General features: G+C 33.0%; 1 protein-coding gene across 2 annotated transcripts in view; it reads left to right on the top strand.

The window, feature by feature from the left end:
• LOC127729668 (uncharacterized) overlaps positions 1 to 23,434 on the top strand; it is a 246,127-nt gene extending 222,693 nt beyond the window's left edge. For both annotated transcript variants that reach the window (XM_052237522.1, XM_052237521.1), the window contains one exon: positions 17,815 to 23,434. In XM_052237522.1, the coding sequence (XP_052093482.1) occupies positions 17,815 to 18,724 (910 nt within the window). In that variant the 3' untranslated portion in view covers positions 18,725 to 23,434. The remainder of the gene's footprint in view (positions 1 to 17,814) is intronic.
• Positions 23,435 to 23,947: the final 513 nt, after the last annotated feature.

Here is a 23,947-nt window from a genome sequence, read left to right as displayed (position 1 = left end):
GCCAAAAAAATCTCCGTTATTTTTACAATGACATTAACATTGAGATAGTAAAGCAGTTAAACTATTTGGAAATTGATTTTACTAAAACAGGGAATTAAAATATGACCAAACAAACATTTATCCGATAAGACCTTAAAAGCCACGGACGAAGTCCTGGAAATAGGAAGGATGTATCATGCAGCTTTCTGTAAAATGTCAGTTTGAACTTTTTGACAAAATGACCAAGCCCATTCTGTTGTATGAGTGCGAAGTATGGGGTTTTAGTAATAATGATATATGAGAAAAGTTACATTTCAAATTCTGTAAATTACTTTTAAATCTGAAATCATCAACACCAAATTATATGGTTTACGGGGAACTAGGTCGCAATCCGGTGGACATAGATATAAAAGTTCAAGCAGTATTATTTTGGGCAAATTTGATTTCCGGCAAACAAGCAGAGTTTTCCTTTATTTTATATCAACTTTCTCGCCATATGAACGCTCACCATAACATGCAGACTTAATGGATTCTGTTTGTCCTAAAAATATTTCAATATTGTGGTTTCACATATATATGGGAAACACAAACTTTCTTTAATAAAGATTGGTTAAAATCTGTTATAAAGTAAACATTGTTAGACCAGTTTCTTCAGATATGGAATTCGCTAATCCAAAATTCGCCAAAAGGTATTGAGTACACAATTTTTTAGAAAAACTGGGAATTTGAGGAATATTTCAATATTTTGGAATTTAAAGATGCTATTGTTCTCTGTCGATTTCGAACGACTAATAACACATTGCCGATTGAAACAGGAAGGTGTCAAAACGTATTACAAGAAAACTGTTCTTGCCACCAATGTAACTATCGACAAATTGGAGACGAATATCACTTATATTCGATTGTACTTTTTTTCGATCAAAAACGTGAAGAGTATTTAACCTACTATTTTGCAAAACGACATAATACAGTTAAATTCTCTGAACTTATGTCGAGTACACGAAAACCAGTCCTGAAGAAGCTTTTGTTCATTTATAAAAAAAATATTAATACTTGTGTTTGTCCTCCTAGCTAGTGACTTTTGTAACCTCTCTTCCTTGTTTTGTATATATTGTTATTGTTGTTATTTCTGTACTGCATGATGTTATGCATTGGCTTTATGATAATAAAGATATTAATTAATCTATTCATTACAATGATGTTCTGATGATGTCATCATAGATTGTTTAATAAAGCTCGATTTTACATGATTCACGTCTGTAAATCTATAACAGACCATCGAATCTCTTTCCATCTTTCTAAGAATAAGAAAGTCGAATGGTACAGTGTATTACTGTAATTTGTTGAACTTTATCACATAATGCACTTTAAATTGTATTTGCAAAAGCAATGTATCTGCTCTCAAGTATTGCACATGGTACAGTTTTAGCGGTCTCAAGATAAATATTTTTGTATATTTCCGCAGACACTTCCCCTAACGGAGGCCATATTTATTCATTCCATTTTTTAAAATATTATGTAAGAAACCCTTTGTAATGGTTTAACATTCCTGTAGACGATGTTTACAATTTAAGCTAATGAGAAAAGTGAATTTTGGTAATCCGACCAAAAACACAAACTTTCGTATCACCATCCCATGACAAATAACGGACGAATTTGTTCCGTTCGAGATAATATGCCCTATTGTTTGCAGGGAATGATGGACGATCGGTTATCTAATATTACTTTTATTACATTTGCGACAAATATTAGAATGACATGCTGCTTGAAGGAAATACTTTTCAAGTGCCCTACCAGTGCACGTTTTAATTTTACAGAACTTCACCATATAAGGATAAGAAGAAAAAACATGCATACTTATGCTTTTCATCAGAGAAAAGAGATCGGACAATTTTAAACGTATCCATTCGTATCAGATACATTGATGTATACGTATCTGATGATATACTAAAATTATGACCGCGTCGAGTTCAGGAAAAGATGAAACAAACATAAAATATAGGAAATACCGAGTTTTGTAAGCATGCAATCATAACGTGTGCGCTCATAGAGCTAAATTTTTATTTAACAATTAGACTGACGCTTATTTTGTATTTATATTTACTTATTTAAAACAATTTATTAATTGATATTATTGGTAATTATTCATTTATACTAAATTAAATGTTATGTAATTGCTAGGGTCTCTAAGAGAGGATTTACATTTTGATATGATAACACAACTAATTGCAGAGCACAAATTTACATCTTTTCTCTGATGAAAGCAAAAAGAAAATGAGAGACAGCAATTATAAATCACGGTTCCGACAACATAATTTCAGTTATAATTTCGCAACGATTGACTGATTATTTGTTGTTTGCTTTAGTCCAGTATCAAATACTTTCATGCATTTTCAGTAATAAGCTCGACCGGATTTAACGTCCCAATGCTGACCGGACGTGGCAGCGTATTCATACATCCCGCACAGCCACACAGACGTCCAACTTTGGCAAGGGTTTTACTGTCAGTCGGAAGAAAACAAACAGTGACCCTATTTCTATAGACCAATCACCCTTGGAGTAATTTACACAAAGAAATAGACATAATAGATCATATTAAAACAGATTAAACCTGAATCCAAACCGTCCTCAAATATATAACACTGGACCTTACTCAGATTGTATATTTGACGTTTTTGTGCGCACAAGGCCAGGTATGCTTTGGATGTTTTTATTATATTTTAGATTGGCTGATTTGATATTGTACGCGTCATGCTTCAAATGTAATGCCTCATATCAGTTCTTTTTCACTAACCTGCGTCAGTCAATGATAGAACCCCATATTTCTTCAAAATACCACCATCGCCAATATAGTGCATATGAAAAAAACTACTTATATTTAAGACATTTCTATGTAGAACAACGAACCTAATGGATCAACCAGTGAACTTATGTTAACTATGACATATGTACGCAAATTATATTCAGATATTACTTGAATCTACGGAAGCCGATAAGGGTCATTCGAAAAAAAAAAATATGTCGTAATTACGACATAGCATGTCGTAATAACGACATAACTATGTCGTAATAACGACATCGCTATGTCGTAATAACGACATCCTTATGTCGTTATAACGACATCGCTATATATATAAACAAAGAGTATGTATTATGATTGCCAAGAGACTAAATGACACAGAAATTAACAACTATAGGTCATCATAATGCCTTCAATAATGAGCAAAGCCCCCGCATAGTCAGCTATAAAAGGCCCCGAAATGACAAATGTTAAACAATTTAATTCAAACGAGAAAACTAACGGCTTTATTGATGTACAAAAAATGAACAAAAAACAAATATGTAACACACCGACAAACGACAACCACTGAAATACAGGTCCTGATCGATATGTCATAATTACGACAACCTTAGCGTTGTCACTTTTTGAGGCGATAGAAAATTCAAAATGGTCGTCAGTGAGGGCAAAGTTTGTAGCGTAAACAAATTCATCTTTTTTTGGAGAATAATGAACACTAAATGCAATCAAGCTTAATTAAAGTTATTTACTTGCACATACTAGAACTTTATTTTATAATCAAGTCAAATAAGACCCAGTTGAACAGGGGAGCGATTCAGGCTCCTTGGAGCCTCTAGTTATGTTTGGCATGTACAGATTCGTGTAAAATATGACTGCATTCCCATTGCAGATTCTGAAGAAGATGAATTTTAAGCTTTTCCAAATAAAGACTATGTTAAACTTTGGACTCCTAGTGGTCAGACCCATGGACCTATGTACCTTCATTTGTACACAATTGCATCTTAATGGCCTACTGATGCTTGATGCAAATTATAACTGCATTGCTACTGTTAGTTCTTAATGAGATTCTTACAGCGTCCTCCCCATTGAAGCCTGTATTAAACTTTGGACCCAAAGTTCTTTAAACCAATGTTCCCCAGGACAACTATTCCTACAAACTTAGGGGGAGGGTTAGGATCCCGTTAACATGTTTAACCCCGCCACATTCTGTATATAATATTAAGCACAAATTATCATCCTATGATACATGTACAATGTATAATGTTTAATATTTTTTTAATTTGATATATATTGATCGAGTTGTGTACTTTGGAATTGGGTATTTTCCTTATGCCAATTTCATTTATATAAAGTATAATCGATTTCACCTGGAATGAAACTACATTCATCTCACTTACTGGGAAATTTCTATCGAAGTTTTGAATTCAAAGATTTCCTTTACGATTCAAAACATTAATAAATAAATAATTTTTTTTTTTCTCGAAAATCTGTCAATATAATAGTTGAATGTTGTGTTGTTATTTTAAAATGTTTACGAAGTAAAAGGAAGCATATTAGGGTCACATTTCAGCTAGATGCGCGTAAGCGCTTTCACCAACAACGTGATTGTCAAGGGATCACCACAGGCTATTTAAGAGTGCCACTCCTCCACTCTTGAATTTTAACACCACCCTTGGATTTCAAGCCTCGCTTTTGATTTCCTTTAAATGAGCCTTGGGGTTCGATTATATATAAGATACGTTTGGAAAAAACATCAGTATACTATTCAAAAACTATATCTAAGTTTTATTTTTTTGTCCGAAAGTTAAGATACAACCTTGAAATATTTTCTGTGGTGATCCCTAAGGTCACTTGCTTTCATTTCGTATACATTTTCGATCAGCAATTTAGTTCTATATTGAAGGTCACAAATGATTGCTAGAATACCATAGATCTATTCATGTGAGTTTCGTTTTACTTCTAAAGTGTAATCGTTAAAAAAATCTAGTTTCAACTTAGACGAAATTCTAAAATGTTTAGTTTTTACAATGCATCTAAAAATGCTATTTAAAAGTAACATTATCTGATTTCAGATCAGCACTCATGGTAAACGTTTTCGTCACATATTTTCGTGAAAACAGAAACACATTCGAACTTAGTCCGAGTACGAGTGACAATTAAATTTGAACTTTAATTAGATATTTGACTTTCAGTGGTATATTTAAAAGCAGAGTAACGTTAATTATAGAATAACTAATCGAAGAATTCAAATATAGAAAAATATTCAACGAGTGACCGAACAACACATTAATTCACGAATGCGCGTAGCGCAAGAGTTGATTATCAGTGTTGTTCGGTCACGAGTTGAATATTTTTCGATAATTGAATTCTTTGATTAGTTATTCTTTTTATTACATTGACAGAGGGCTTTTTAATGGAAATAAAGTAGAAAATGTAAGGAACTATATCTTTTTCTACGCATTCACAATTTGCTTTGATGCGACGTCATCGACAACGTCTTGACAACACCTATTGTTGTATGACGTCAGAGGAGTGAAATAACCCGAGTTTATTTCACAGGTGAAATTATCGGTTTTTATTTCACTGGGAAATCACGGTAATTCATTGCAACTAATGTAATAAATGTGTTTATTCATTCGACTGCAACAATCCCAAAATTCCACATAATTGTAGAAAATATTAGAGAATAGTGGAACGTAGACTGGTACCCGGCCGTTATTTGACAAGCTTGACAATATTTGTATATTCCGAAAGTATACTGAATATTTTTCGGAGGGAACCAACCTAAGTGGAACGAAAATTGCATTATCTTTTTTATAATCCAGCTCATCCGAAAGTATTAATAATAACAACGTTCTAATATGAGGCAGGTGTTACCTGTGAAAGGGGACGAGGTCAGAAAACCTGTAGAATACTTTACGATATCTCGTTAACAGCAGATTTATATATAGAAACATTTTTTGCAATTCCCAGCATAATTTCTGGTGAGAAAGTAACTCAATTTAATAAGAAAACATCATGATTTATACATTAAAAACAGAAGCATATATTAAATATTATTAGAAGTATTATACTTCTCAGCAAGGATTAAGCACCCGGGCATCGCTGTAGGTGAGGCTTTTCATTACTAGATACGCTGATCACTCTTTAACCGAGGTTAACTTATAATAATCGAATCTGGCAATTCACATTGTATGGTGTGAAAAAAGACATAAAAAATAATAATTATATAAAACGTCTATTAAACTATTTTCACTGTATTAATAATTTTTATAATGCATACGTAAATTGATATCAATGGATTATTTAGATAATCTGATGATTTTGGTTGAATTGAAATTCTATTAAAATGTTAAAATCAAAATATATGCCCTTTATTTATGCAAAAATATATGTCATCATACATTTGTTAATACCTTTCAAATTCTATGGAAGTCTCGGTAAAAGCTAGCCATTTACAAAATTACAAAGTATATAATGCATTTACAGTGAACCTATAAAAAGATATAATACATTTTCAATTATAGAGGTATTATATTTTGATCGATTATCATAGATTGACTTTTAATACAGATATTGTAAAAAAAAAAAACTGAAAGGGTTACATGGATAGGTCTTGTTACGTCAGAATTACTGACTAAACCACGTACCTGCAAACTACTGGAAAAGAACTGCATGTAACACATGACAAAAGAATGATTCCTGTTTTATGACATGCATCTAGCTCATCTGCAGATTACCGTGCATCAGTGAGTTCCCTTATGTACAACAAATATGAGTTATGCTATGTGCACAAACACTTGCAAAGTCAACCTGTGGGGTAAATTCTCAAACTGAATGGTTACATCTGAGATTCCTATAACCACTGATATGGTAATCTCAGGTTACATGGAACATGTGGAAGGTGATATGGGGTACTATTGAATCTGGGTGGCAGACATGTAAGGCACTCTACCACCAATACAATAGACAATAACACTATTGAAGCTTGAGGGCTGCAACTAATTAAACTTGAACAGTTCTGTGCTTTTTATATAGTCTGGCAGCCAATCTCTTTTGCATAGTCTTTAACGAATAGAATATACAAATAAGAAGATGTGTATGCCAATGAGACAAATCTCTAGCAGAGACCAAACGACGTAATGACATAAAAGTTAACAGCTATAGATCACCATACGCCGTCAACAATGAGCAAATCCAATACTGCGTAGTATGCTTTAAAGTTCCCAGAAATGACAAATGTAAAACAATTCAAACTAGAAAAACTAACAGCCTTATGTATGTACAAAACAATACACGAAAAACAAACATTATGTACAACAACAAACAACCACTGAATAACGGGCTCCTGATTTGGGACATGCACATACGGAACGTGGCGGGATTAAACATGTTAGCTGGAAAAGAAAAACTATTAAAGTCAGTTAAAAAGAGCTTAACTTATCGATACATAGCATAAAGTAAAATTAAAGTATATTTATTTTTTACCTTGAAAACACTTGACAAGCAGGTACATTTAGTAGGTTAGATACCAGGCAAGCGGATGAGAAAGTCAAGTTATCATGTACTAATTCAGATTGTTTAACACCAGAAAATGTCATGAAGAATTCAAGTAGTAATTCCACTTTGTTGATTTCTGGCAAGTACTTGAAAGTCAACCAAAAGTCTATACAATGTCACCAATAGCTGATAGCAGTTAATATCTTTTAAAAACGTACAGAAAAAATTTAAATTACCTGACGACGTACTGCAAAAAAAAAACCAATCCTTAACAAACATGCCAGGGCCTTTTATAGCCGACTATACTGTATGGTTGTTTCTCATTGTTTAAGGCCTATTTTTGTTTACATCCACTTCATTTGAACTTTGATGGATAATTGTCTCATTGGCAATCATACCACATCTCCTTATTTTTATAAACATCTGAGAAACGTCCCACTCTAAAACAGTATAGAAATGGGCATAAGTATTTCTACTTCTATTTAAGGAATGACTGTAATATTTTTTCTGTCTATGAAGAAATAACATCAAGAATGCGGTGCACACTGAATAACGCGCATAGCGGTTTATTTAAAAGTGTGCACCACATTTTTAGGTTATTTTGAATAGACAGAAAAAATATTACAGTCATTTCTTATAATTTAATTATAAAAAGGCGTAAATCATGATAAAAACGTTGTTGACGTCACGGTCACATGACAAAATTATGTCTATGAGCTGATAGACAAAACATTTTCAGCCAATCCGAAGACGTGTTACATCCAAAATTAGATAATATATACATAGAGCAGAAAAACCCTAACAGTGGTCATGAAAGTATCTTATTTTCTTGCTTCAGATGTTAAGCTCTGATCGAAGGTTGTATAATTCATTATACATCATATATCCTTCTGATGCATGCCCATTGAGAAATGGGTTTGCAAGTGTCTGCAGTGTATGTAGCAGGTGATAACATAAAACCATTCGTTTAAATTTATGTGACAAGAGAAACTTTGCTAGACATGATATATTTTTTCTGTGTTTCTTCACCATGTTCACTACATCGCGGTACAACACTTTTTACTAATAGATCTGGTGATGTGAAGTTGATTTCTCTTTTGACTTCTCATTGTTTCATTTTTTTAATTTTTTTACTCTTGTGATGCTAAGCCATGCATGGAGAAAACAAAAGTTGTGTCGATTCTGCTCAAGACCTGTAGGTATATTATGAAGATATGTAGATGTAAATGACACATTCCATGTAGAATGATTTTATAATTTAAGATAAAATAAATCTATGTCAATAGTTATTTTCAATTTTTCGTTTAAATGTCACTTCTTTTGGCAGTATTAAAGTTTGTAACTAATAAAATTATTAAAATATATGAAAAAGAAAAGTTGTTCTGTGATTGAGTTCAATTTTTAAAATCTTTTATTAAAAGGTACGATTTAAAACTATAAAACTTTTTTTTTTTTGTTTTTTGTTAATTAGCTGCGTTTTAAAAATTACCCCCATTAATTTGCTTACTGTTATAAGGTACGTCTTCATAACATTTTTCTAAAATCCCGAGCCTAAACGATACCGGAAAAGATTTTTGCGCAGATGCGGGAAAATAAAAAAAGTCTGAAAAAAGTTAAAAAAGTTAACGATTTTGAGTTCATTAGGACAATGAAAATTTCGGGAAATTTTCCCGATTTTTTTTTTGTTTTTATTGATTTTCTACTGTTATAGGGGACGAATTATAAACAAAAATTATGAACAATGTATTGTATAGATGAGAAAATAAAGTGCTTTCTGACCGAAAAGGAATGGATGACAAATTTATTAAATATATCAAGCACAATAGTCAAACACTTCAAACTTAAAACACTCTGTGGCAGTACTAATAAAAATAAGAAGATGTGGTATGATTGCTTATGAGACAACTCGCCACAGAGACCAAATGATAAAGAAGTTTACAACTATATGGACCGTATGGCCTTCAACAATGAGCAAAACCCACACCGGATAGTCAACTATAAAAGGCCCCGAAATGACAAATGTAAAACAAATCAAACGAGAAAACTAACAGCCAGATTTATGTACAAAACAATGAACGAAAAACAAATATGATATACAGCAACAAACGACAACAACTGAATTACAGGCTCCTGACTTTGGACAGACATATACAGAATGTGGCGGGTTTAAACTAGTTTGTTGGCGCCAACCCATCCCCTAACCTGGGATAGTAGAATTACAACACTTAACATAAGAACAAACTATAAAAATCAGTTGAAAAGGGCTTAACTCATCAGTTCGATACAAAGCAGAAAAAACATCTAATAAAAACACAGACCGGACTTGTCAGGGTATTTATACATCTCCACAACAAAAATGGCACTAAGTACAGATCTGGGAGTACTCACAGTTACTGACAGCTAGTTCAAAGCCAATAACAACTAAAAAAAACAATAATGCACCTAAGACTGCGTGTTTTTAGCACAATCGTATACGAATAAAAGGAGAACCGGGGTATACTTAAACAAGTCAAAAAAAAGTAGCAAAACAAAAGTAAACAATTTTTATTTCGCATAAAATCCTCGCGGTTACTTAACGCTAGCTCCTAACTAAATTAGGCTAGAGGTCCTACAGTCTTATATTGGTGGGTGTAATTCAGAGTACATATTTCACACATCAATGTCAAAAGCAGTACAGGAAGACAATATGTTGTGCAATGTCAATAACATTGATTATAATGTGATATTTTCAGTTATGATGATACGTGATAATTAAGAAAAGTTTTTTTTTGCGTTATTTCTTTCTAAAACACTGCACGGATTAACAACACTAACTTATTACCTTTTATTCTACCTGATCATGTCGTTTAAACTCTATATGTTTTTTGAGATATTCTTTAACATAATTCAGGACTACATGTAATGACGTTCCATGGAAACCAATAAACAATGTCTGTAATCGTTATAGGATTCATAGTCCCTTTGCTTTCTTTGTTAAATTCTGAAATTTCAAACATTCATTATTAGTTTGTGTTATTTTTAAATAAAGTGGCAGAAATTTCATTTCTAAACTATATTTGCACCGGGGTTTTGTTAAAAAAATTTCTTATCTAACAGCGCACTGGTTTCCGAAAGTTTGTTTGAACAAACACGGGTGCTTTTGATCAAAGTAACTGACATAATATCTCCTCTTTTTTCAATATCATATATTTCTTTTTATTATTCAATAGACGTGATAAACAGATAGAACCGTTGAACAAGACTAATGATTCCAAGTCCTTAAGTTTTCATTTGATAACAAAATTATTCAAATACTATACTCAAATACAAAGTTACAGCTATGCGTAGGAACTATTGTGCTTAAAATATGAACTTATTTCTTGTATTTTCTTTCTGACCGGGCTCGACTGAGTGGTTCTATACCTATAATAAAGTGGCCGCTATCTAATTAACTATCGACATGATCCGTGAAAACTGTCGATGGGCATATGTGACCCTAGGTAAGCACATGCAACAAGGCCACGATATGGGTCTTCAACACAGCGAGAAAATACCGCAACCGGAGCCGGGCTTCAGCTAGCCCCTAAACAATAGTGTATACTAGTTCAGCAAAAATGGACGTCACACTAAACCCCGAAACATATAAATGAATCAAAGTTTAAAAAAAAAAAAAAACATACAAGGTTTTATAAAAAGTTCGCATGATCACGGCTCCATTGAGATTGGATTATTGTAAAACATTAAGAAGTAATATTGAAAACATTATCAATATATTCTATTTTTTGTTGTCTTTAATATCGACATTAAAAGAATCCACACAAATTAAATGGACTCTTAAATACCCTTTTTGCTCGGAGACCTTTAAATTTCAAATTACCTGATTGCTATTATACAAGAAAACTTTAGTAACGGATTCAGTTGGGGGAAGCTGGGGGCGTTTTTATAGAAAAAAAATGGAAACAATAGCATTTTTCATGTTTTTCCCATATAATCGTTAAAAAAAATCGATTCTTGTGAATTAAAGAAATATCTTTTCTAAGGTTATTCTACATCTTGACCCTTGCTATGAGGTTTTTTTTTAAAGGGATGAACGTCTGATATTGTTCCTTGCCAATTCACAGCAGGCGAATATATATGTTCCTTAATTTCTTTCGCTCTGACTAATTGTTTGCACTTTAACTGTAATTCCATGATTTTCAATCTTTAAAATTAGTACCGGTTTTATTGAAAAAAAAATATATAGTGGTCAATTTCTGAACGATCGTATGAACGTTAGCTTCTTTTTGTCCTAGCCTATTTACAATGTGAGCTATAACGATACAGTTATGGCTGAAAACGTAATGAATATTTATCGTGAATTTTAAATTAAACTGGTAAAACATGTAAAACGCTCGACGATTTACATAACAAACATAAAATGTAGTTTCTTATAAACAAAATGAGTTCTCCATTAACATGTGAACATGGAAAACATTGAAAATAAATTTTATGTAGTGCATAGCTCTTCGGCGTTACCACCAACGCACTTCGGCGTAGCTATCAACAAGATGGCGTCACAATGCCACCACCGCACGTAAGTGTGATCAAAAACACACATCAGAGTCAAACCATCGCAATTCAGCCAGGATTGATTGATTTTTCTTGCTTGGCGTGCAATGACAACTATTTAATACATGTCCAGGACCAGAAACTATAAGCAATTAATATAATAGGTAGGTTCTGAATGGTGGGACGACTAAGATGAAGGCTGTACATTTGCACGACTGCCAACGGAATAAAATATGTTGGAAAAAGGTAGACATTATTAACACTTGCATAAGACCACACAAAGACCCTTCAGTTGCTCCAATGATCCTTTAACGAGAAAGAATCGTGATAATCTCGCTACAAGATAAATCGGATTTAACGTCCCCATTTCGACCGGACGTGGCTGCGTATTAGTACATCCCACACAGCCAAATGAGTACCCCAACTTTAGCAAGGGTTTACTGTTGTTCGGGAGAAGTCCAGGGGTGAAAATATTTTTGTTTACCCTAGTCAACTCTAGAGGGTTTGTATAAAAAGTGACGTGATGTATAATTTGATGAGACAGCAAATCAACGACATAGAACAAGTAAGGCATCTAGAGTCAACATATGGACTTTTATAAGACAGCTGCCTTTACAAAATGTCAAGTTCGAAACCGTCTCATTACATCGGATGTGACCTTGACAGGTCATGCCGGTGTTATGTTGCCGCAGAAATTTCCTTGTCGTTTGCCTGATAACCGCAAACGTATTTCGTAAAAATTTGCATGTAGAGTTATTAAGATGATCTGCTATATATATAACTGTTATACAAATATTAATATAATATATAACAACAAACCAGAGTATACTGATAACAAATGATTATATCACTACAATATAATAATAATTATTACGGTGAGGTTGAATTCCCTGTCATTTATTCATCATCCACACAAGAACTTGTCTCAGAAAAAAAATATATCTATGTACCTTAACCCAACTTTCAGATATAGAGATATGATTTTTTTTTCTGAGACAAGTGCTTGTGACCATCCACCAGAAGTTGCAGTCATCCGATGTTCAGTACTTCAGTACTTTGATTTTTAAAAAGTCAGGAGTAAAGTTAACATTATTTACTTTATAATATAATATTGACATCAAAATGTAACACAATTTGAACAAGAAGACATCCGAACAAAAAGGGCCGTAAAGATCCACGAGCCCGGAAAAAGGGCTGTTCAAAATCCACTAGCCCTCCAAGCTCGTTGATCTGTAACAGCCCTTTTTGTTCAGAGGTCTAGATCTCTTAATGTCGATATTTACTTATCATTGAAATTTTATTATTACGCAATATATTGTTAGTTTTGATTTGTCTGACTTGGGTTACAGTGTAAACTGTCATGAGTGTAAATAGATGAGTCATTTACACATATCCAGTGTGTGTGTGTGGAAGGGGGGGGGGGGGGGGGGTGTTAAAAGAGGTATATATATACATTTGTAATATTTTAACTTTAATATTTTTAAAACGTTGAAATAAGACAAAACTTTATAGATCATAATTTATCTAGACTATCATGTTTGTTATAAACTGCGGTCTCTAAAATCTGCGTTACGGTATGTAAAGCATGTAAATGTTATTATTTTCTATTAGGTAATTATAAATTGATGTTAAACTCCGTACATTCTACACGGAGTCTACATTACATATGCATAAATCGATAAGGAGTAGGACCAATTTCCCCTAAATTTATTTCACAACAGGGCCATTGTAAAAATGTCTATCAATCTTTACCTCAATATTCATAGCATCAACGCCAAAAGTGTTTAATATATGGTTCTGGCATTATTATGGCTTATTTCTAAACAGATCACCAATCTTTAAACGCCCAAAAATTGCCAAATACAGTCATTTTGACACATTTTGTCAACTTTCGAGTATTTATGAAATAATTTACAAGAGCATCGTTTACCAAAACCAAAATTTGTTAGAAATATCGCTAGGTATTATCTTTTGGACACAACTTAATTGATTTTTGTAAGCGACGTCCTTCCATGCAAAGTTTGACAAACACAATTCAAAATTTTAAAATTTTGTGGCAAATTGCCGCCAATATTAGCATGTAGCGCTGAATAGCATAGTGGGTTAATATGTAAAATTGTAAAGTATATATTATACACTCTTTACTAAGATTCAATTTTCAGTAGGATTTGACAACTTTGAGAAGTTGTCCCTGTGAGTTAAAAAAATAAAGGGGGAAGTCGACCTTTAAACTTGTGTAAATATCACATTTATCATTATTAATCATCTTGACCGAACCGTTGCTATAATGTTTGTTTTTAAAGATGAACTGTGTTTACACCTTAGACAAAGATCAAGAAAGCTCTTAGTGAGAAAATTATTTTAAAAAGTTGTAAAGAGATAGTAACAGTATACCAGTTTCACATAAGCGACTTATCAACCGTGATCTCGAAATCATATACGCGTTTTAGCTTAAATCCCGCGATAATTAACGATATCTTACTTGACAGGAGGATATCTGATTGTCTTGTATATTAACAAATGCAACTTTATTACGCCTGGGACGAATGAATATATATACTGGGCTTAGATTATAAGTATTTTAAGTTTTTAGTAATCATTTAATTTATATATTCAAAATAATTAGTATGACAGTTTATACAGAATACAAATATTCCAAATCTTATTGAAAAAAATCCGTATAACATGAATTAATGAATAGGAAGATGGGGTATGATCGAACGACACAACTATCAACCAGAGACCAAAAGACATATATGTAAGAAACTATAGGTCACCATATGGCCCTCAACAATGAGCAAAATTCATACCGAATAGTAAGCTTTAAAAGATCCCGAAACAAAACAAGAAAAAACAAGAAAATACGTCGTTTTGTTGGGGTAAAAAGTTTATAACAGTTGTATTCAGAAATCAAAATGTTTAAACACAAGTATATATCTCGAGGTGGCTACTTTTTGCTTGCTACAGTGCTGTATGTCAGTTTGATGATTTGTGAAAAGAGAAAATATATTTTGTACAAAAGAAAACAAGCTATACACCAGAAATACATTTAATATCAGAACAGCTATACAAATTCGCTCTGTGTGATTACCGTAAACAATTCGCAACTTTTCTCAAATATTGTTTTACAAGTACTCCATATCGAAATCTTCTTAACATATAAAGGGTTACGTAGACTTGCTAGAATTCCCTTTCTTTTATTTCTTTCTTACTCATTTATATGTTCACTGAAAACTGCCATGATACCGAATGTCCCAGTACACTGATTACCCTTTGCAGTTGTCAATATAATTGCAATCTCATAGTTATAGCAGTAAAAATGTTAAAGAGGTAAAATCGAAAAAGAAAATAAAATAGGAAGGGACATGTAGCAAGTCTAAGGATTACGGCGAAAAGTAAGATTTAGTACCATAGACTCGAACTTTTTATCTTCGAAAGCCGTTTAATGGTATGGTGACTTTTGCGTTAAATCTTATGGGTACAAGATACATAAGAAGATGTGGTATGAGTATCAATGAGACAACTCTCCATCCAAGTCATAATGTATAAAAAGTCCAGTTACCGGCAGTTAAGAATGTATTCACTAAATAGTCGAAATTTCCTCTTTAGAATGTGGAAATATAAACGAAAAATGATAGAACTTTTCCTTTTATACTCTGCAAAAGATGTAGACTAATTAGTATATATTGTGGTATGTTCTAAAATATAAAAACAATGATAGGTCATCGACCTTGTTTTCAAGCTACCGGCTGCGAAAATATGAAACATTTTGTATGGATTATACATAGAAAAGTCATCATTATATAAATCTATACTATTAAATGAGAAGACTTCATTTTGTGGATGTGAACCATACTTCGATTTGAAGATTCTGATGGCAGTTTTGAATCATTGACCCCCAACAAATGCTCTAGTACTGAGTTGATAGTTTGGCCAATATATTCCTCCTGCATCAAAAGAATGCAAGTCTTGAACAACTTGATGGACAGCTGGAGGATACTTCCCTTCAGAAAATGCATCAATCGATTTTTTTCCTTGAAAAAGCTGTTACCTGTTCCATTAAACAAGCAATGTTCGTGTTTCTTTCGGAAACTTCTTTTTGTAGTTTTGATATAAGTTGTTTTTGTTAAAAGTCGGTTTTTTTTAATTCATGATCTTGCCTCTTACTGTAAGTCCAGTATTTAACTTTCTTCCTTTTTTCTGGCAATTCTGCTTCTACAATTATGTTTCTGTCCATTTTGAGTTTTTTTTTTATTTCGTCTTCCTAGTTGATTGATTGATTGATTGTTGGTTGCTTAATGTCCAGTGGCAAATATTTCATGCATGTTCAGGACGAGAATAAATAACAATAAATATAATAGGTAGGTCCGGCAATAGAGGACATCCGGGATGAACGTCAGGGAAATTTGGACTGCAATTGGAAAATCAGGGTATAGTGGATAAGGAAAGTTTTTGCCTTCGAACCCCTTAAAGAGTTGTTGCAAGGGTTCTAAACGTGCAACGACCGTGGTACTTCCTCTACACGAGGCATCGGATTTTACGGATCGGACGTGACTACGGACTAGTTCATCCAGAACATTATTTTTGTTGAATAGTCACTATCTTTCGAGTATGAAGGTTTTCATATTTAATTAATAATACCATGATTGTGTAATGTATTATAATCAAATATTTGCAAACTGGATTTTAAAGGGTTTTTTTTATCGTAAAATATGTATTTCATAAGAAGGTGCAGAATTTTCTATTTTTCAGAGAATTTAACATGGGATGAAACGGATTCCATATTCTTTCAAGATTTAGAGACTCCAAATTAGCGTAAAAAATTAGGCCACGTGGGGGTGGGGTTACTGGCTTTAAATTAAAACTTAAAACCGTCATTGCAATTGATCTACGTTTTAAGGTTTTCTAGTATAAATATGGACAGAGACATTCGACGAAAACATCTATATTTCAAATAAAAAGAGTATATCAATAGGTTTTATTTCATAATCATGAACAAACATTCCTTTTTGAAGCGGTTCATCATTATCATCACCATTGATCGTTTTTGAAAACACATATGAATGGAACAGTGGTTAAATTTCCAGTCGATGACCGCTGTACTATTTTTTCAGACAAGTAAGTCCCACCCTTTTCTATCTAAAACTCCTCTCTACTAGAATTCCCTTGACTCAACCAACTGGATGTGGGAGGAAGGGATAACAGTCTGAAATATGAGAACAATCTTTTTTTTATCGTTTAAAAAAATAGTAAATATTTAAAAAAAAAAAAAATAAATAAATAAATAGAAAAGGTTATATAGTAATGTTTGAGGATAGGTAGACAGAGGCGGATTTAGGGGATGTGCCCGGCCCCCCTCCTTTTGTGGGAAAAATTGGTTGATTATATAGGGAATCACTGAAGCATGACTGGAGCTGGCCCCCTCTTAGGCAGTCAGTGGGCTCCCACTTATGCAAACTTCTGGATCCGCCACTTTTAGATGTAAAATAATAAGACTCAAATTAAAAGGTGGACAATGTTTTGCAACCTAAATAAACCGATCACTTATACTGTAGTAGTAATCGGCAGGAGAGAAAATAGAAAAAAAGGAAAAACAAACACTTCAACATAGCAAATGATGAAAACTTAAGTGAGACTCATCATAGTACAAGCCAATGGCCTTGTAAATGCCCCCCCCCCCCCCCCCCACCCCACCCCCTTTCCTAAAAAGTGGGGATATGGAGGTAATGCAACAAAATAATTATAAGAATAATAATTGCCAAAAAGGTACACCTTCTGCTGAGATAAATCTTGGCAAAGCTAAAATTCTGCTCCCCTGAACAATTGATTTTCAGAAAATCGGCATAATCTATTTTTATCTGACTGTACGTTCTCGAAATTAACCTATATTTGTTTTTTCGTTAGTCTGAAATTGAGTAAAATTGCTTATTTAGGAAAATGTTGATATCTCGCTACCTCTAGCTGTGTCTTAGTGTGAACATTTAATAACTTTTATCTGTATATTTCAGATGTCATTATTGTGTGAAGATGCCTGTGTACAGATGTTATGAATGCAGTAACGTTTTATGTGATGATTGTTATTTAAAGCATGACAAATTAACTAAATCAACAAAACATCACACAATTCAATCTACCAACGATAATATGCTACTGAATAATAAAGTCGAGGTTTCTGGTGATACAGCTGATATAAAAGCACTACCGGGAGGATTATTAGTGTTTGCTTTGTATTATAGTTACAAGTTACTAACATATTCAGTCAGTGATAATCAACGAAATGAAATAACCGTAGGTGGACGACCACGTAGTATTGCAATATTAGACAGAAATACTGTCGTTGTTCTGTTATCACTTACTTATAGAAAGGTTGACTCAATAGAAATAGTTGATATAAGACAAAGACAGGTTATTCAACATGTAGACTGTACACTTGATAATCCATCCTACCCATTCTGTCCAATGTTTTACACTGATGATCAACTTTATATCAGTAACCATTCAGGAATAACAGTGATGGATATGTCGGGGACAATAGACAGGAAAATAGAGTTAGGGTTCACACCAAAAGATATGTGCTATGATAAGGCAGCACGTATTTACTGTATTGACGATTCAGGAAACAAACTGGTTTGTATTGATAGAGATGGTAACACAATATTTACATTTACCGATACTGGTCTAACAAATGCAAACCGTCTTACCATAGACAATGAAGGTTATGTACTTATTTTGTGTCTTGATGGTATTGAAAAAAAAATCAAAGTCCACAGGATATGTCCCGACGGAAAGTCTAGTGAGGTAATTATAACAGGGACATACAAATACACATATGGTTTTTCAAGTTTTTGTTTTCAGGAAGAGTCAGATGAAGTGGTCATTGGAATAGAAGAAACAGTATACACTTACAAGAAAAAATGAGAGAATTAAACCTAAAGTATTTGAGTGAGACAATCAATGTCGTTTCTCCCAAATATTACACATTTAGTGAGACACACAATGTCGTTTCTCCCAAACATTACACATGTATGTCAGACATATACATAGGGATCATTGTGTGATTATACATGTATGTGTTAATACATTGTATGTACTGAGTAAAATAAACATGATATATTCCCGTCAATGCGGATTGAACGCTTCCAAATCGACTTAAAATTAATAGAGTACTACAAAACACGTTTTATTAGGATCATTTACATGCCCAAACTCAATCTCTAGCACAGTTGACTTAGGGTATTGAACTTTAAGTATATAAAGACCCTTAAGTCCTATATCTCTTACGTGGATAAACAACTATAGGTCACCGTACGGACTTCAACAACGAGCAAAACCCATACCGCAATTAAGACAGGTTTGTTTTAATGTTTGGCCCAGTTTAGATTTTCTAGATTTTCCATTCTTTAACGTGTTTAATTGTCTTAACTGGTTGAAGATTTTAATGCACATGGAAAATTCTTCGATCAGTTTACATTTTTATACAGTTTAAATTTTAAGAGCTAAGTTTATTTTAAGGATGTACGTGGGTGAAATTAAAAAAATCTAGAATTTAAAATTGATACTATAAGTCAGAAGAGTATTAGTTAAGGAACAAAATAAGCTTAAAATATTGATAGGGTATGGAGCTCCCTTTCGAGATATTTGATTTTCAAAAATTGGCGGGAAAAGGCTGACTCGGACTTTTACCTTATATTTTCATTGGTATTATTTGGGTCTCAAATCGAAAGAAAACAAATCTAGAATCTGCTTAAATTTTGGTACATGACCTTTTATTGAAGTCATATATGAAAAAAAAATGGGTGTTATGGGGCAAAATAATTTACCCTGTATCGTAGGAAAAAAACCAAGTAGTCCGAACATCTGACAAAAAGTCCTAAACCTGACCTAAGTACATCATTAAGGTTTTTTTTTTTCTGTATTTTAAATCTGAACGGCTACATTTTTATATATACTTAGTATTTTACAGACTTAGTTTCCAAGGTTAATGTTTTCATGAGTTAGTCTTTTTTAAATAATAATCATTGAAATGTCTTTTTAAGTTTCAAAATTTTTGGGAAGAACCTGACGCTTTAATGAAAAGAGTTCGAAAAATATTGTACAATTAAGTATTTCACTTCGTCATGTTCATGTAAATATGTTTATTTTTAGCTCACCAGGCCCAAAGGGCCAAGTGAGCTTTTCTCATAACTTGGCGTCCGTCGTCCGTCGTCCGTTAACTTTTACAAAATTCTTCTTCTCTGAAACTACATGGCCAAATTTAACCAAACTTGGCCACAATCATCATTGGGGTATATAGTTTAAAAAATGTGTCCTGTGACCCGGCCAACCAACCAAGATGGCCGCCTTGGCTAAACATAGAACATAGGGGTAAAATGTAGATTTAGGCTTATATCTGTGAAACCAAAGCATTTAGAGTAAATCTGACATGGGGTAAAATTGTTTATCAAGTCAAGATCTATCTGCCGTGAAATTTTCAGATGAATCGGACAACCCGTTGTTGGGTTGCTGCCCCTGAATTGGTAATTTTAAGGAAATTTTGCCGTTTTTGGTTATTATCTTGAATATTATTATAGATAGAGATAAACTGTAAACAGCAATAATGTTCAGCAAAGTAAGATCTACAAATAAGTCAACTTGACCAAAATGGTCAGTTGACCCCTTAAGGAGTTATTGCCCTTTATAGTAAATTTTTAACCATTTTTCGTAAATTTTTGTAATCTTTTACAAAAATCTTCTCCTCTGAAACTACTAAGACAAATTTAACCAAATTTGTCCACAATCATCATTAGGGTATCTAGTTTAAAAAATGTGTCCGATGACCCCGCCCGCGAACCAAGATGGCCGACATGGCTAGAAAAAAGGACATAGGGTAAAATGCAGTTTTTGGCTCATATCTCTGAAACCAAAGCATTTAGAGCAAATCTGACGAGGATAAAATTTTTCATTAGGTCAAGATCTGCCCTGAAATATTCAGACTAATCAGGCAACACGTTGTTGGGTTGCTGCCCCTGAATTGGTAATTTTGAGAAAATTTTGCAGCTTTTGGTTATTATCTTGAATATTATTATAGATAGAGATAAACTGTAAAGATAAACCCCTTAAGGAGTTATTGCCCTTTATAGTCATTTTTTTACAATTTTCATAAATTTTCCACTGTAACTACTGGGCCAAGTTCATTATAGATAGAGATAATTGTAAGCAGCAAGAATGTTCAGTAAAGTAAGATCTACAAACACATCACCATCACCAAAACACAATTTTGTCATGAATCCATCTGTGTCCTTTGTTTAATATACACATAGACCAAGGTGAACGACACAGGCTCTTTAGAGCCTCTAGTTTTTTTTTTATATTTCACAATTTGTGTGGTGTTTTTTTTTGTGTGTTGTATTTGCCATTTATATTAACGATGTATATGCTATATAAACATTTTTTAAATCAAATATTTTTAAAAATTTTATTGAAATATCATATTAGCGTAATACGGAAGCCTTGGAGTGCCATGCAAAAATAAAATTACAACTCGTGCGCATGAGTTACTAACCTGTGCGCTCGAGTTACACAACTTGTGTGCACGAGTTACTGACTTGTGTGCACGAGTTATACGTATTCTAATTGAAATGCGCACATTTTGCTTAGAAGTCTAATGAATTCCTGCTGAGACAGCGCGCTGAAATACGCCAAATTTTTATTTTTCAAAATTATATGATGAATAGTAAAGTAATGAATAACGAAATAGTTTATATTTCAATATTCTATTTGAAATGTGAACAATAAACTAGATCATTTATTATTAGACTGTGGTGCTATTTTAGGAATTCGCCGTTTTTTTTATGTCAATCTACATATTTTCAAATTTTTTTAAAAACAACATATTTGCAAACAATCTTTGAATTTCATTTTCGTATCATAAGTACGGATGACCCATTCGCATAAAAAATACCGTATTCCATTGAAGATCTTATACAGACAAGGCAGGAAATAAAACAGAAATTAAAGTTCTAAAATATATTCTTTCTTTACTATATCGTGTAAACAGGGAAGATAACTTAATTAACAGAAAAATAAACAGAGCTGCCTAAAATTAACAATTTAAAGTTTCTGATCAATAATATAGTATTCGATGATAGAGGAGACGGAGGGAGAAAAGACTGAATATTAATGATATTCAAATAGGGAATAGCACATCCATAACGTTCTGCAAGGATTGAAATCGAAAATATTTGTCGTCAACGGAAAAATATTACACGCATTATCAGGAAGCTGAAATAGGTCTCATTTCAAGCTTCAATATATTTAATAAGACAGATAAATTTGAATAAATCTTTCATGCTAAGATTTAGGTTATAAAGCCTGATTATCTGAACTAACTAGGTGTCAGTATTTATTTATGATGCAGTTAAAACCAATAGAACAGGACGTATCTAATGAATTTCAGCTGTACATCCATACCACAAAAAGATTATGACGAAGTTAAAAATTAAAGTTCCCAAGTTTACTTCATTATAAATTTCTTCATTGAATGATTAATAAGGTCATAAACATATCAAATACACCGGAAAATTCAAGCAATCGGTTATTTAGTTATAGATAATGCATATTTCAAGGTTTTCTTGTCATATAACACACCGAGGGGTGTCCGGATTGATCAAAGGAAAACCAACCGTAGGGAGGTCTTTTTTTGAGGTAATCCTAATACCCGAAAGTGTGTTATACGACAAGACAAACCTTAAAATATGCATTATCTGACTTATTTACCGTCCACAAATAATATTTCATATGAATTATTCAGCACAATTGTTTTTCTCCCTTTACCCTGGCAATAATATTTTTTTTCTTAAAAAAAAATGAGAATCAGGATAAAATATTTTACAAAGGTATATATTGTAAAAATCACGAAATGACACAAACATCACATAATCGTAATGCACATGTAACACAGAAAAAAAAGACATCAATAGGTCATAGAACGATTTTCAAAATGGTTTAATTGATTGATTATTGGTTGCTTAACGTCCAGTGGCAAATATGTCATGCATGTTTAGGACTAGAACAAATTAACAATAAGTACAATAGGTAGGTCCTGTTCTAAAGGCCGTCCGGGATGAAGGTCGGGAAAATTTGGGTTGCCACTGGAAAATGAGGGTATATGGATAAGGAAAGAAATTTTGCCTTTCAACAGGCCACATACGGACCCTTAAAGAGTTGTTGCAAGGGTTCCAAAAAGGAAAGAACGTAACATTCTCTTTACACGAGGCACCGGATTTAACGTCCCCATTCTGACCAGACGGGGTTGCGTGCTTGAACATCCCGCACTGCCAAACGGACGTCCCACTTTGTCAATGGTTTTATTGCCGGTCGGTAGAAGACCTAAGTGAACATATTTCTATTTCATAGTCACCCTTGGGGGTTCAATACGGCGTGAATAAACAAGATTTTAAACCTTTGTTGTTTTTTTTTATGATCCGACACTTAAATGTGATACAATTCGGCTTGTTAAATGAATGTAATGAACAGTTTTGCGTTATTAATTTTATCTCACATAACGTCCATTTTGTAGCGATGAATTAACAAACCTTCAGATTACTAGTAAGTGTTTCGAAAATTAAACTCTGCGTTTTTTTTTTGGTTTTTTTTGTTTTTTGTTTTATTTCAGTCTTATAAACGGAGGAAAGTATTATTTCTGTCTTAAACCTTTATAGAATATCAAACATGGAAAATTGTACAGTAACATTCAATTGGAAATATCAAATGATCTCAAATGAATTAGATATTTCAACAAACTGTAGTTTGCATTATAATATAACAGGGGTTTTCTTCGTTCCTGTTATATTTAGAGTTCTGGGTGAAAGTCATTGTCTAAAGTCAACAAAACTAAGTTAAGCTTTACGATGGTTTATATATAACTTCTCCAATAGTGCAATACATTAATTACAATAAAAGTTCAACGGAATTATTCCGAAAAGATAAAACAAATGGTAATTCCAATAAATGTTCTATACTAAACACAATGAATGTCACTGTAAATGCACGGCGTCCGTACAGCTTGACCGCTGGTATCCAACTGACCATTGGCATAGAAACGATCTAATATGAATTACGTAATCTTACTTAATCATAACTACATGTAATAATGAAATTTGT

The sequence above is a fragment of the Mytilus californianus genome, unplaced genomic scaffold, assembly GCF_021869535.1.
Source record: "Mytilus californianus isolate M0D057914Y unplaced genomic scaffold, xbMytCali1.0.p SCAF_2, whole genome shotgun sequence".
Classification (NCBI taxonomy): domain Eukaryota; kingdom Metazoa; phylum Mollusca; class Bivalvia; order Mytilida; family Mytilidae; genus Mytilus; species Mytilus californianus.
This window is presented reverse-complemented; position numbering and strand designations above follow the sequence as displayed.